The 15,776-nt window shown below is 51.6% G+C and overlaps 1 protein-coding gene across 2 annotated transcripts; it reads left to right on the plus strand.

The window, feature by feature from the left end:
• Positions 2,400-15,447, plus strand: LRRC15 (leucine rich repeat containing 15). Of its 2 annotated transcripts, XM_005675101.3 has the most exons (3): positions 2,439-2,502; positions 3,279-3,432; positions 10,439-15,447. In XM_005675101.3, the coding sequence occupies exon 3, from the start codon at positions 10,444-10,446 to the stop codon at positions 12,196-12,198; it is 1,755 nt and encodes a 584-aa protein (XP_005675158.2). In that variant the 5' UTR covers positions 2,439-2,502; positions 3,279-3,432; positions 10,439-10,443; the 3' UTR covers positions 12,199-15,447. The 2 variants fall into 2 exon arrangements, with proteins under 2 accessions (XP_005675157.2, XP_005675158.2); XM_005675100.3 differs by lacking the exon at positions 3,279-3,432 and having other exon boundaries at positions 2,400-2,502.

A 15,776-nucleotide genomic window follows, 5' to 3' on the forward strand; every position in this document is an offset into this window, starting at 1 on the left:
GATCTTAGCTCCCTAAGAAGGGATTGAACCTGGGCCAAAGCAATGAAAGCACCGAGTCCTAACCACTGGGCCACCAAGGAATTCCCTCTGCTAATCTTTTTAGGTCACTTATTACATGAAACTCAAGTCCTATCCCTTCAAATGCACCCAGAGGTATCAACCTTATCCCAGGGAAGCTTCTATCAGTGACCTTCTGTCAGGGGCCTCCCCTTCGAATCCTTACTCTGCACCAATCACCACACAGTCACACTTCTATCTATATTATTATGTATATCCAAGCATGTATATACAATGTGGTGGAAATAGCATACAACAAAGAATCTAAGGTATGAATTTTAGATTCGCCACTTAGTAGGTGGCCTTGGGGAAATTAGTTAACTGCCCAGGGCCTCAGTTTTTCTATCTGTAAAATGTGGGCAATTACTCCCACTCACAGGTTTATTTGGTAATCATTGGTTCTTGGCCATGTCTATGTGTATGCACACGAGTGTGTGTGTGTATTGACTTCCTAGGGGACGTTTGGCACTGGGTAGAGACATTTTTGGTTGTCACAACTTGGGAGGGATGTTTTTGGTGTCTAGTGGGCAGAGGTCTTGCACGTATGGATGCAAAGTTGCTTCAGTCATATCTGACTCTTTGAGAACCCATGGACTGTAACCCACCAGGTTCCTCTGTCCATGGGATTCTCTGGGCAAGAATACTGGAATGGGTGGCCATGCCCTACTCCAGGGGATCTTCCTGACCCAGGGATCAAACCAGCATTTCCAACAACCCCTGCACTGGCAGGCGGGTTCTTTACCACTAGCGCCACCCAGGAAGCCCCAGGTAGAGGTCAGGGATGCCTAAGCATCCTACAATACATAGGACAGCTCCCATGACAAAGAATCCTCTGACCCCAAATGTCAATAGTGGTGAAGCTGTGAAACCCAGTGTAGACAAAGTAATGCATAAATGCAATAAACGCCTGTGCGCTTTCTGGTTCACAGTAGGTGCTCACTGAATGGCGGGAAATGTTTCTGATTCATCCCTGTCTTGTCCAACAGCTCCCAGGACGGGGCTTAGCACAGGGCAGCTGGGTGTCAGGATTGGGAAGGGAGGAAAGAAAGTAAAGAGGGAATATTCTTATTCTTGTAGGTTCTAAGGAAATGCAGCTGAAGACTCAGATTTGGGGCTGTGGAGGTTCCAGGGGAGTAAGGGTTCGGGGGGAGTTCTCCACATGGACTATTATTTGGAAGGGAGGCTGGTGGCTGAAGAGGACAGCTGGGAGCTGTGTGGGGATCCCCTCCAAGTTCTGCCTGCCCGTCTTGGGCCAGTATGACTTAATGGACTGGGTACTTTTTGCTTCTGGCTCTGAATCATGGGGCCATGGTGAGGAGGCATGCGGCATGATTCAGGTTGAAGGGCTTGACCATGGCAAGCCACCCAAATGACTATTTCAATAATAACACTATGCACTTTTATGTTTTCCTTTCATCACAGATCTCAAAGCACAGTGCAAACATTAATTAAGACTCTCGGCATCCCATGAGGCACTGTGTGTAAATATCGCTCTCCCCACTTGGCTGCGAGGGTAACTTGCACCGAGGAGGGCAGGTGGCTTAGCCCAGCGTGGCTCATACCTTGTTGAGGCTCCACCTTGGAGAAGCTGGGGCCTAACAGCCTCCCCACCCCTCCAACTATGACTTCTTTCTTCCCTTCCCAGACCCTTGGTGATGCTATGCACAGAAATGGTTTCTTACCCTCCCACTTGGGGCAGCAGGTTGGTGGCTCCAATGCAGGGGTGCGGGCCATAGGGAGATCCTCACTCTGACAGGTCCCCTGACTGCCCTGTGTACCCACTTCTGCGAGGGGCAGTGAGGGAACAGAGGATGATGTCAGAAGGGAATTGAAACACTGTTTTTAGGAGTAACACCCTGGGGGTAACTTGCCTCAGAATTTTCCCAAAATGTTAGCACAGGGTCAACTGGGTTAAGCAAATAAGAGGGTTCCTTGTATTATTCTTGCAAATGTTCTGTAAACTTGAAATTACTTCTGAGTAGAAGGTTTAAACGGAAAAGACGGATGCTTTTTCTAGAGCCACAGCCCTTTCTTAGAACCGCAGCAGCCAATGCCACTGAGAGTCCAAAAGAAACACTGGGGAAATAGAGACAAGAGGAAAACGTGTTCAAAAAAACAAACAACGCTCTCTTCCCACCCCGGTTCCCGGGCCAAAAAAACAGCACAACATCTGGCAGAAGGAAACCCCCTCCCGTGAGCGCGGCAGGCTTGCCTCCCCGGGGGATGCCGCGCCGCTGTCCTCGCACGTCGGGCGCTGCAGTGGCGCGCGCGCCCCTCCCTGCCACCGCGCCGACACTGCCCCTGGCGGTGACTCACGCTGGGCAGCCCTTAAATACGCGGAGGACCCAGGAGCCGCACTCATGCTGCAGCCTTGAGCCGCCCCACGTCCTCCTCTCCGGCTCCCTCTGGTCGACGGCAAGCGGGCGGGCGGGCGCCGAGCTGCTGGTAAGTAGGCGGGTTGGCCCCCTGCCTCCTCCCTCCCTCCTACCGGACTGGAAGGACCCTGGCTACCCACCCCCCTTTCTGCTGACCCCGCTCCCCCGGGGAAGAGTCCAGAAGAGGCAGGGCTGGCGTGGTGCCTGAGGATGCTCTCAGAACGCGCCTCCCTGCTGCCCAGGCGCCTGGGGCCGCAGCCCGCCTCTCCTGATCCCTGACCCGCCTGTGGCTCCACTTGTCCTACCCGTCCCTGATGTCGACCTGAGATGCTGAGAAAATGTTTTAGGTTGGCAAGACGCGTGGAAAGTTGACTAAATTATCACACCAGTTACCCAGCAAGTGTACCTCTTTCAGGATACTAGCTCCATCGGAAGAAGAGTTTTCTCTTTTTTAAGTTTCAGATGATTCAAACCCAGGTCCTCTTCTTCAGCACTTACTATGGTGGGCACCAGTGGTCCATGGTGAATTTGGGTCTCTCAGGGATTGCTGGGGGCTTCCCCGGCAAGAACTGTCCTCTTTTCATAGACTGACTCACAGTTGCTACGAAAGCAGCTTCAGCAGATGTTCTGGTGTCTGGTTTGGATTCCAGTTTGGAATTCCGCTGTGGATTCAGAGTTTTTCTGGATGCTAAGTTTGTGTGTGGCTTAGGCCACTTCCCCCTCTTGTCTTGCCGCTAAAGGCTTTGGGCGGAGAGAGTCAGGGCTGCAGATGGATTTGTGATGAGGGTGGTTTGCATTTAAGACTGTGACTGTTGTACCTTTACCAGCTTCTCTCCTCACACATAGAGGCAGAAGTGGGGCCAAGGAACCAACTGTGGAAAACCAGAACTTCTCTAGAGTTTCCCAGCCATGCTGAGTGCCAGTCTACGTCCAGGGCCAGACGCGTGACCTCCGAGCGGGCTGGGACTCTCTCTTGGATGACACATCACTCAGACTGAAGGTGCTAGACTGAAATGCTCTGGCTTCTCCTTTAGGATTATATCACCGTAGCTCAACTGGCTCCATAATTTAGAACTTCTCTAATGGCTGCCACTTCTTACACTCTGCCTCGATGGAACATCTGGGGCACATTCAGGGCCAGACCGTCCTATTTGCCTGTGGTCCTGAGTTGGCCAGGCGGGCTCTGTGGGGAGGAGACAAGTATGTGAGAGAGGTCAGGGCCAGGGGGAAGGGTTCTGAACAGACCCTGCAGAAAGTCAGGACATGGAAGGCTCTCCCAGGGCTGGAGGCGCTACTTGGCTTGCTCAGCAAAGGAAGGGGTGGTGGGGTGTGGGTGGAAGTAGATCCAGATGGGGCGAAGTCAGGAGAGCTGGGGCAGAAGCTGTTCTAACTCTGTCCTGCCAGCGCACGCTCCTGGGGCAGTGATCACACATGGTAATTTGCTTCGCTGAGTCCTGACCACCAACGGCTGACTCCAGCTTCCGGTTTCACTGCCTCCCTGGGCTTTGGGAACACGGGATTTAGAAACTTCTTTCAAGATCCTTTGAGGAGAGGTTGATCCATTTTATCAAAGTTGCCCCCCCACCCCCAGGTGGTACCCTGAGAAAGGGGCTGTAGCCCAAGGCTTTTAAAATAAAAGCCCCAAGTAGGAGTGTCTCTTTGGTCTGCTGGCAAGTTTCAGTATCTCCTGCCGCTTCTGCCAACCTAATTACAGCCCTGCTCTGGCCTCTTTAGGAAGCCCTGCCTCCCCTAACCCTGGGGCTGGAAAGGACTGGCTTTTTCTTTCTCATTTTCTTCTTTAAACAAATGAACTGTATGTTGACTTTGGTGGGCCATGAGAGATGGGGTCAATGATTAAACCCGGTGGGGCATGAGGGTGTGGCCCCTCTTCCTTTGGGGTTCCAGGATGTGTTTAGGGGTAAAGTCCTGAATGGGGCTGTGAATTGAGATGATGGGATCAATCCCTCTGGTTCCTTCCCTGCACTCCTCCAGGGCACTCAGGTGAAACTGAGCAAACATAAGCATCAGGGCAGACTTAAGGAAGAACATCTCTCAGACCATGCAGCCTGGGAGTTGGGAGAGGCACTTGACCTTTAACAGTCATGCTGGGCAGCTAGAGGGTGGACTGTAGATGAACCTGAGATCATTGTAGGATGGAGAGAGAGAAGCCACCTCTTTCTGCTTCCAGGTGCTGCCAGACACGTGGTTGATGAGGTCCTAAAGCCTCATGTTAAGGTTCAGGGGGTCACCAAGCATTATGGTTAGATAGAGCCCTGATCTGGGTGTCTGGAATCTTCCATTGACTATGTGACCTTAGGCAAGACCCCTCATTGCTCTGGGTACCTTAGTTTTCCTCTCTACACATTGACCAGATGGTTAGATCAGATGGGCTCAGAGGACCCTGATACCTTTGATGCCTTGCCCTCTAAGTGTTGCTCCTGGAAGTAGCCTCCACTGCTGGATTCAACTCAGTTCAGACCCCAGATTTATGACAGGGATGGAGAAAGGACCACTGAAGGAAATAGCGACAGAGGGGGCTGGACCAGGTCTGTGGCCTGACCTTTAGCTCCCCCCATTCAGGGTTCAGTCTCTCTTTACTGCTTGGCAGTAAATGATATATATCGGGAGTGTGGGGTCCCAGCTGACCTAGGTCTCAAGTGGTGGTAAGGGCTGTGGACCCCTGTGTCAGAGTCACTTAGGGGATTTGTTAAATGTGCAGGGTCCTGGGCACCCACTCACCCCAGACCTCAGGGTCAGGAGCTCTGTGGATGGAGCCTCCAGAGATTCTGATTTTACTCAACAGGTGGATAAACAATAATTGTAAGTAACATTTAGTACTCATTTGGGGCCAAGAGCGAGTCTAAGTGCTTTACATGTAATCCTCATTGATGTGATGCCGTGAGGTCGATTCTGTTAAGCAAACTTCCCAGGTACTTCCAGACAGTGTTTGTGTACTGATTGGGGTCGGGGGTGGTTACCTCATATCAGTGAGATGGGAGGTTAGGATGCAGTGAGCCTCTTAGTGACTTCAGATCCAGTGGACCAGGTTCAGAGGAGCAGCTGGACCGAGGCTGACACTGGCTGAGTGAGGGAGAGACAGTACAGCTCCCTCGGTAAATGGGGCAACATTCAGTGCACACGAGGCCACATTTTGGGAGGCCTCTCTGGGGGAAGGACACAGGCCAGGGAGAGAGGTCTCCTGTCTGGGGCTCAGTTTCCCCAGATGGGCTAGGGGGTGGCCTCCCAAAGGTCCCCTCTGAGCTCCCCAATCCATGAAATAGCTATTGGCCATGTGAAAATGCACCAGTTAACAAGCGGGATTACCCTGCCTGGAAAACTTCTGAAACATGGTGGGCCTGCAAAGATGGATACGAGGTCCTCAGGCCTCAGAGAGAAGGTGGCTCTGCTGGTGGTTCCATGCGACCTGTAGGGGGCGGTGGGAATGGCGGGGCTTCAGGCCAAATCTCCATTCTGTCTCTGGGAATATATCAGAGCTGCCCAGGGGCCTTGGGAGTCTTTACAGGAGGGGAAACTGAGGTCTGGAGAATTCACCTAAACTTACACTCCAGGTTGGAGTCAAGACTAGGTAGCTCATCCGTCTCCTAGGCTCTTTCCAAAATCTTTGCTCCATGGCATTGAAATAAGAAGGCGTCTCCTCCCATGGAAGCTCGTGTTTAGGGAATGTGAATGATGGTATTAAACCCCAAAGTCCCAACCCACCAGCCAACAAAGCCCAGGGCTTCGAGGCTAATTATGTGTTTGCCCATGAGTCATATAAGCAGTTCTTGCTAAGGCGACCCAGAGCCAGAGCTCCGGGTCTGAGCACTTCTCCTCCTGGGGAGGGACCATGTCAGAGTGCCCAGGTGAGCTGTCTGTCCGTCCTTCTGTGTACTGTGGGCTCAGTGAATTCCCCAGGCCCACGACAGACGCCAGGCTGGGCCTCCTCCAAGGACAGGGGCTGGTCGCTGCAGTGACTGAGAATGCGTTTGGCTGCTTGGAGGAGGAAGGTGTAATTAGAGTAGCTTTGTGGGACTTTAACTGGCATTTGTCACGGCTACCAAGCGGCGCAGGGCAGCGTGGGCTATTAGGCTGCTGTGTGCTGGGCTCCTGAGCGCCTCGGGCTGCCACAGACACAGGCCACCCTAACTGGAAATCTAAGGGCAGGCCCTGCGTCCAGCCCTGCTCCTGCGGTCCCTCCCTCCCCGGAGGCTCTGCAGCTGGGTTTGGAGTGGGCTCCCCAGAGGTCCTTTGGAGCAGTCAGTGTCAGCTGCAACAATAACAAGTGCTGGCAATTAGGAGCCCACTGCATGTGGTGCTGGGATGGGCTCTGCAGACAGGACGGTTTTATGAGGGGGAAAATCTGCAAATTCTTGCAATATTTGTCAAGCTGAGTGTGGTCTGTTTTAAACAACAGTGGCTCTGCTCCTATAAGGGAATTATCTTGTTCTTCTTCCTCCCAAATCACAAGGTACCTCCCCTGGCCCTGGGCCCTTCCTGGGCCTGGTTTGATGCCCCTCCCCAGCTGGGGAGTACAAACTCAGAGAGGTCTGAGATGCGTACCTTGGCCCACACCCTCATTTATAGATGGGGAAACTTGAGAGGCTGCCCTGGGCTCGCCAGGTTATGGGCACTTTAATTTACTCTCTAATACTTGGGCAACAATACCATTTTGAAGTATTCTGGGCACAGAAGCTGAGTACTGCATGGCTCATAACCAGAAGTGATGCTTCGCCTTTGGTAAGTTAGTCCAGGGAGTGTATCTCTCTCACACACATGTCAAGGGGATGGGCGAACACCCGCTGTAGTCTGCACAGACTTCCTTGGGAGTGCAGACACTATTGTCTTGTAGATAGTGCAGACACTGTTGTCTTGTATTGTCTTGGTAGATGGCTCTCATGTCCTTGCTCTGACACCCAGCCTTAGAATCCTAACCTCTTGGGGATGAACAGAACACCAGCTGTCATCCAGCTCAGTACTCTACCCGGTGTTCTCCAGCATCCTTACCAAGTAGTTGCTCAGTTTCTATTTGAACACTGTCAGTGATGGGGAGCTTACTACCTTATAAGTTTGTCCATTCTGATTCTGACAAGCTGTCTTTGGTGATGAACTGAAATATGTGACCCCATAGCTTCTACACACTGGTTTGGACCTTGGAGGCCACATGAGTAAGGCTGCTTTCTTTATCCCAAGTCAGCCCTTGACATATATTAAGAAAGTACTTGCAGATTCTTCACATCTCTCCTTCTGGCTATTCATCCACAGTTCCTTCAGTGGGTGCAAGGATGTTCTGGTGTCTGCATCCCTTCACCCTCCTCAAACTCTTCTCCAGAAGTCCTTCAGGAGACCAGTTTATCACTGGTTTTCTTCAAGTTCAGGGTGAAACTGAGATCAGCACTGCTGATGTGGACTGATGAGGGCAGTGTAGAGGAAGACAATCACCTCCTTTGTTCCACACTTAACACTTCTATTAATGCAATCTACAATCACATTAGCTTTTGTGAGCAGTCTTCCTTCTCTGTTACCATCAATTAAAAAGCCCTAACATCTAAGGGTGGATGTTAATTCACTTTTTTCAGTGCCCCCTATCTAAGATGTTAATTTTCTGCTCTCAAGTTCTGGATCTGACATTTGTCTATACAAGTTCATCCTTTTAAATGTGTCCGTAGCTTATTCTGGCCCACTTCCTCTACATCTTGATTTCATTAGTTAAGTTGTTATTTTTCTTTCTTCTCTCTACAGTTTTACATACTTATTTGAGTCTTTGAAGTGAAAGCACAGCAGGTCAAGCCTTGGATGGGTTGTGACTAAGGCAACAATCAAGGTCCGGGGTGGGATGAACTTGGGTAAACTTTCTGGGGGACAGGGGAGGGTTGCACTGAGTTCCAGGTAAGGAAGCCTGGGCTATTCTGAGTTAAGGACCAGACTCAGGACCCCATGAGTTCAAGGGAGCAAAGAGAGGTCAAAGAAATACCTTGTCTACCCAGGTAGTTTATGGCCTTATAGACCATCATTTGAATTCTTTCCTCTGACTCAGGGCTTTTGCTCATTAAAAGGAGAGGCAAGGAGAGGCACTGCATTAACACTCAAAGTTCTCATCAGGTATCTGAAGATCTTGGCTTGAGGCTTTAAGCCTCAGTTTCCCTGCTTCCTACATCCCTTAAAATGATGGGAGTGCATGATCAGCAGTTCTTAACCCTTTGGGAGTTACAGACCTCTTTGAACCTCAGATGGAAGTTACAGATGCTCTGCACATACACAGAAATTCTTCATCACTTGACTAAGAATGCCAAGGTTAAAAGCACTTTGAGGCCTTCCTGCCTGCAAGAGTCTATAAGGGCATATTGTGGGTGAGCTTGGCACATGCTCACACATTTTCACAATGCTGTACAGATCACTTCCACAGCCTTTCTCCTATCTGCCCCCTCACAATGGCCCCAGGTGGGGACAGTGGCTATCAGCATCACTGAGGGTGAGGAAGCTGAGCCTGGAGGCCTCAAACTTCATTCAAGATCTAGCGACCCCATGGACTGTAGCCTACCAGGCTTCTCTGTCCATGGGATTTTCCAGGCAAGAATACTGGAGTGGGTTGCCATTTCCTTCTCCAGGGGATCTTCCCGACCCAGGGATTGAACCCGAGTCTCCCGCATTGCAGGCAGACGCTTTATCCTCTGAGCCACCAGGGAAGCCCCAACAACTAGTTAGTGGTCCTTAAATATTCACATAGGGCCCAACCCCCATGTCCCATTTCCCACTTTCTATACAGTTTATAGGCCTGAACTCAAATACCAAAACTTCCATGATTATGGATCCATTCTCAGATCAGTACTGTGTCTGAGGGAACATTTGGGCCTACCTACCACCTTTCAGTGTGTCCAACTCTTTGTGAGCCCCTGGACAATAATCTGCCAGGCTCCTCTGTCCATGGAATTCTCCAGACAAGAATACTAGAATGGGTAGCCATTCCCATCTCCAGGGGATCTTCCTGACTCCGGGATCAAACCAGGGTCTCCCACATTGCAGGCAAATTCTTTACTGTAGGAGCCACCAGGGAAGCCCTCTCAGCTCAAAGTACATCCTGAGTTTTCTGGGACTTACTCAAGGCCACTCGATGTTTCTTTTGGAAAGTGGTACTGGTACCCAGAAGGCAGACTCCAAACATCAGCTGACCCACAGCAGTCCTTTCAGCGAGATAGGAAGTGGTGTGGATAATTTCCTTTTTTTTTGAGAAGGTGGTTTGCATTAAACCGTGATAAACACCTGTGAAAGGGTTAACACAGGGCAGGCTGTTGCTGGTGGTGATGGGGCTGGGCGGGGCCCAGGGAGAGCAAAAACCGAGCTTCCCTGCAGTCTTTTCCACCAGATCACTGCATGGTCCAGCTCTGTTGGCTGTCGCAGCTCCTCCCAGCAGCCTCCATGTTCATGGCCTCAGCATCTGCCCCCCGGTTCAGGCCTGGTTTATTCTCATTTCCTATTGGTTTCTCCTGAGGAAGCCATGTTCAGCCAGCAAGTCCAGGAACTGAGAGGGACACAGAGATGGATAAGATACTGTCCCTGACTTAAGGGACTCTTCAGGATGGGGCACCAGCAGCCCTGCCCTTGTGAAGCCTACTGAGCAGTGAGGAGGCAGACGGGGTCACAGGGGATGCCACATGTGGCCTCTGTGGCTGGGTTAGGAGGGAGGTTGGGGAAACCACCGGCATTGGAGGGTGACTAAAGCCGACTTATGGAATCCTAAGGTGGCGGCATGTGAAGTGTGGGAAAGATTTGGATGAGGATGAAGAGCCCTCTAGGTTGGGGGGATTGCTTGGGCAGCGGCCTGGAAGTAGGAAGGCCGGCAGGGAAGATGAAGAGGCTTGCAGATCAAGCTATAGGTAGCATGAGATGGGCACGTGGTCATGGGGTTCAAAGGCAAGCCAGCGTTTGGCACCCAAGGTTGATGCTGGGTTAAAAGTAGCGGCAGTGTTGGTGAGGCAGTCCTGACCCGCGTGCTCTCTCTCCCCTTGCAGAGGCCATGCCACCGAAGCATTACCTCCTTCTGCTGGTGGGCTGCCAGGCCTGGGCTGCGGGTCTGGCTTTTTATGGCTGCCCGAGCGAGTGCACCTGCTCCAGGGCCTCCCAGGTGGAGTGCACGGGGGCACGCATCGCGGTGGTGCCCACCCCGCTGCCCTGGAACGCCATGAGCCTGCAGATCCTCAACACACACATCACCGAGCTCAATGAGTCCCCCTTCCTCAACATCTCGGCCCTGATCGCACTGCGGATTGAGAAGAACGAGCTGGCCCACATTGCTCCCGGTGCCTTCCGCAACCTTGGCTCGCTGCGCTACCTCAGCCTTGCCAACAACAAGCTCCAGATCCTGCCTGTTGGCCTCTTCCAGGGCCTGGACAACCTCGAGTCGCTCCTGCTGTCCAGCAACCAATTGGTACAGATCCAGCCGGCCCACTTCACCCACTTCAGCAACCTCAAGGAGCTGCAGCTGCATGGTAACCACTTGGAGTACATCCCTGATGGGGTCTTCGACCACCTGGTGGGCCTCACCAAGCTCAATCTGGGCAAGAACAGCCTCACCCACCTCTCACCCCGGGTCTTCCAGCACCTGAGCAACCTTCAGGTCCTCCGGCTGTATGAGAACAGACTCTCAGACATCCCCATGGGCTGTTTCGACGGGCTCAGCAACCTCCAAGAGCTGGCCCTGCAGCAGAACCAGATTGGAATGCTGTCGCCCGGCCTCTTCCACAACAACCGTAACCTCCAGAAGCTCTACCTGTCCAACAACCACATCTCCCAGCTGCCCCCCGGCATCTTCCTGCAGCTGCCCCAGCTCAACCGGCTCACGCTCTTTGGGAATTCCCTGAAGGAGCTCTCTCCCGGCATCTTTGGACCCATGCACAACCTGCGGGAGCTGTGGCTCTATGACAACCACATCACCTCCCTCCCCGATAACGTCTTCAGCAGCCTCCGCCAGCTGCAGGTCCTGGTCCTCAGCCGCAACCAGATCAGCTACATCTCCCCGGATGCCTTCAATGGACTGGTGGAGCTGCGGGAGCTGTCCCTCCACACCAATGCACTGCAGGAGCTGGATGGAAGCGTCTTCCGCATGTTGGCCAACCTGCAGAACATCTCCCTGCAGAACAACCGCCTTCGGCAGCTCCCCGGAAACCTCTTCGCCAATGTCAATAACCTGTTGACCATCCAGCTGCAGAACAACCAGCTGGAGAACCTGCCGTTGGGCATCTTCGATCACCTGGGGAAGCTGTGTGAGCTGCGGCTCTATGACAACCCCTGGAGGTGTGACTCGGACATCCTTCCGCTCCGCAATTGGCTCCTGCTCAACAAGGCCAGGCTGGGGACAGACAGCCTCCCTGTGTGTTTCAGCCCAGCCAGTGTCCGTGGCCAGTCCCTCATCATCATCAATGTTAATGTTGCTGTTCCCAGTGTCCAGGTCCCAGGGATCCCCGAGGTGCCCAGCTACCCAGAGACACCGACATATCCAGGCACGTCCAGCTACCCCGACACCACCTCCATCTCCTCCGCCACTGACTTCACTAGCTCCACAAAGGACTACACCGATCTGACCACCATTAAGACCCCCGATAGTCGTGACACGGGGGGCATGACCCGGGCCCAGAGTGGACTGGCCATTGCCGCCATTGTCATCGGCATCATTGCCCTGGCCTGCTCCCTGGCTGCCTGCATCTGCTGTTGCTGCTGCAAGGAGAGGAGCCATGCGGTCCTGATGCAGATGAAGGCACCCAATGAGTGTTAGAGAGGAGGGCTGGAGGAAGGGCTAGGTGACGGTGGAACCCCCAGAGGACCCGGGATTTCACTGTGCTGCCTCTACCTCTGGGTCCACAGACCATTCCCTGTCCCTCTCTCTCAGGTCCCCTAGAGAAAGGCGTCCCTACCTTTTCCTGACCTGCCTGGTTCTCCTGCAGATGAGGTTCTGGCAGAACCTTCTTACTACCAGGGAGATCTAACCCGCCATGGAAAAAATCCTGTGGTGGTCCCAATTCACATCCCTGGGCTTCTTTCAAGAAAGCCCCTCCTCTAAAGCTCGCCAGCTCTCCTCCAAAATGTGCCTTCCCTGTGTCTGTGCCCTTGCTGGCCTCTGTAGACACAGTTATCACACACCTGCCACTTTGCGGGAATAGTTCTCCACCGGGACAGCCCCTCTCCCAAGTATTATGTAAGTTGATTCCCCTTCTTTGCTCGTCTTGTTTGTGGCATGGCTCCACCCTGTCCCCTCGAATGAAAAGTCTCTCTTCATTTCCTGCTCCTGAAGACAAGGTGACTTTTCTCCTCAATGGAGGCTTCAAACCTTTTAGCTGCTTTTTCAAGAACTGCCAAATGCCCTGGCTTTCAGGATGCTATGATAGAGAGAAAGGGAAAACTGAGGCTGCTCAGTTTCTGAAGGCAGAGCCATCATCAGTATCTCTCTTGTGATTTTTATCTGGAAAAGGAAGAAAGGCACCGGTGAAACAAGTTTTGCCTCTTTAGAGAGTATTTCTGAACTGCAAATTTTGCTTTGGAAATTTTAATCCTTTAAGGAATAAAATCATGTAAAAATTCTGACCTTCCCAAAACATGAAAGTCAGCTTATTGGTATTGGATAGAGAAAGCAATCTAGTACCTGGGGGTCCTTGTGTTCACCTGCAAGTTTTTCTCTTTTAACTGTGTCTGGAAATGTAACCTACATACAGAAAAGTGGGGGCATGCTAGTGTAAGGTTTGATGGATTTTCACAAACTGTACACACCTGTGTGATTAGTACCCAGTTCAAGAAACGAGACATCACCAGGATCCTCCATCTGGGGCTTTTACTGGAGAAGACTGGGGCTTGTGGAGATGGCATGGACTTACCTGGGAACTGGCTCCCCACAGATCAGGATAGGCCCCTGCCCGCCCTCCCCCTGCCGCCAGTCCTTGCAAAGGCCCAGCTAGCAGCGGTGGAGGAGAAGATGTAGGTATACTCTGGCCTGAGCAGGAAATTGTGTTAAATGCCAGACCTTCAGGCACCCAAACTGGGCAGGTCAGAAGCATCTCAACTAGAGAGGCCCATGCAACCACACACCCTACCCTGCCAACAAGCTGTCTGTTGCTCATTGGAGGTTCCTCTGCTTGGGCCTTTTATGGGCATGAGATGCCCTATATCTGTTTTTAATTTTCACTCTGCATCTGGGGAAGTGAAATAGCTCAGAGATGAGATCCTTTAATTGGACAGCCAAGTATAATAGAACCCAGCAATCCCTCTGGCCGTGGTAAAATTCTTCATAGACATTACAGTCAGCTAGAAACTGAACTTCAGCATTCTCACACACAGCAGGCAACATGGATACACAGACAGGTCAGACTGGGTCAGGGACCTCTCTGAAGCTTCTCCCTGCCTGTAGTCTAGTTACAACAGTTGAGTGCTTTGGTTCAGTGTTGCAGTCACATGAATACCTGCCCTGGCCACCATTCCTGCTGCACACATATTCACACAGGTCAAGAAAGTACACTCATGACGATGCATGTCTTTCTCTGGACACCTGGTATACCACTTTAGAAGAAGAAACAGTGAAATGGAGACTTCCAGGTGTCCCAGAAAAGAGCTGAAGCCAATACTGTACAGATCTGGAAATCTGCCCTAAATCCTGACTGGCCTTTACTAGTTCCCTCTGCCGCATGAGACAAATAAGAAATCCACCTCAGCCTTAACAGCATGGTGCTGACAGGCCCTGACGAAGAGTCCAGGAGCAGATGTGTGTTAAGAGCTAGTACGTTTTGTAGCTTTTCACTCTCCGTCACAGGAAATCTGGGAGAGATGTTGTTAGAGGCAAAAGACACTATTTCCCCAAGGTAAATCTGGGTCTCCAAAATGTTTCCAAAATATTTATAGTACCTGGCAGACATGTACCAGGGTTTGCCAGGGTCCGAAAAGAAATGAGCCTAGAGCTTGGGGCTTGAGCATCATTCCCAATGGTGACCTGCCTTGTTGACCCTGGGCCCCAAAGGGGAAGCATGGCCTACTCTCCTCCAGACAGGAAGCATGGTTCGGCACTGCATTCCTCAAAGGACTCCTTGTAAGGAAGCCCCAGCATCTCATTGTGCAAGGGTGCAAGTGGGCCAGAGATATCAGAAAAGTAAGGAAGGAGTCTTCATCATCCAGTGTGACCTGTCAAGCTGAGCCCAGACCCTGGGTATTGATAGCACTGGCCGTGACCTTGGAATATCTTTCTCTCTGGCCCAAGATACCTCGTGTGCCTCCAGATCAAAGGCTGGTCTGAGGGTAGCTGTCCTCAGATGACTCCTCAGGGAAGCACACTGGGTGGGGCTGGTGGACCCTTTTCCTGACCTTCTGAGTGCCCCTGGTCCTTTCTCCATCAGAGACTGGAGGGAACCATTGAGCCTCCTCTTCCTTGGCAGGCCGTGTGGTCTCTCTAAACCATGTTGTCTGGTCAGGAAGCTGCCAGAAAAGGTGGGTGGAGTTTCCTTTCCAACAGGCTCTTGGCTCTTCACATTTGCTCACTTCTTGGGGCTGAAGTGAGCTGCTTGGTTCCCCAGAGTTGAGTTCACTTTTCTCCGCAGCTCACTGGCTTCTAGTCCTCCTTGTCAGTTCTCCATTTGGAGTGGAGGGTCAATATTGGAGGAAAGACAATAAAAACTGGTTAGAACCACTGTTTTTCAAAAATGTTTACTCTGCATAGATACCCTTCAAAGCACTTAGCAGACATTTTCTTTTTAACCCTCACAATAGCCCTGTGCAGGAGTGGTACATGTGTGAGGATCTAAAACCTCTTGCTTCTGCAACATTATTTAACAGGCAGTGAGTGTTCCTTCTCTCTTTAAGCTCATACAAGAATTCATGGCCTGTCCTAGGCTTCCATTGCTAAACCAAGGAAAATGGGAATCATTGTCTTGTTGCTCCCCGTCATCTTAGTATTCTACGCCACCTGGTACTGTGTGGATCCAAAGCTTTGTAAATACAGGAAAAGTTAAACTCATCCATCCATTAAAGAAAAACTGGCTTTCCTCAAGGGAATGTTGGGCTGTGTGTATATTTTTCCTCCTCGTCAGTATTTAAAGGCACAACACCGTTCTCAGAACTCTTCACGGGCAGCAATAGCATTGTCACAGATGTCTGTGTAGTGCAGTGTTGGGAATCATTTCCAGACTCAGGAATTTTATGAAGAGGAGGCAGCTACAGATAACTAGATAACTGGAGTTGCTATAGAGACGGGAGGTAACCTGCCTTTAGCTATGAATCACTCAAAGAAATCAACCCACAGACCCCACAGTTGGAACTGAACTGGAGTTGCTGGGGAGGCAGTGGTGGTCTTGGGGAGGAGGTCATGGCTGTGGTTCA

The sequence above is a fragment of the Capra hircus genome, chromosome 1, assembly GCF_001704415.2.
Source record: "Capra hircus breed San Clemente chromosome 1, ASM170441v1, whole genome shotgun sequence".
NCBI lineage: Eukaryota > Metazoa > Chordata > Mammalia > Artiodactyla > Bovidae > Capra > Capra hircus.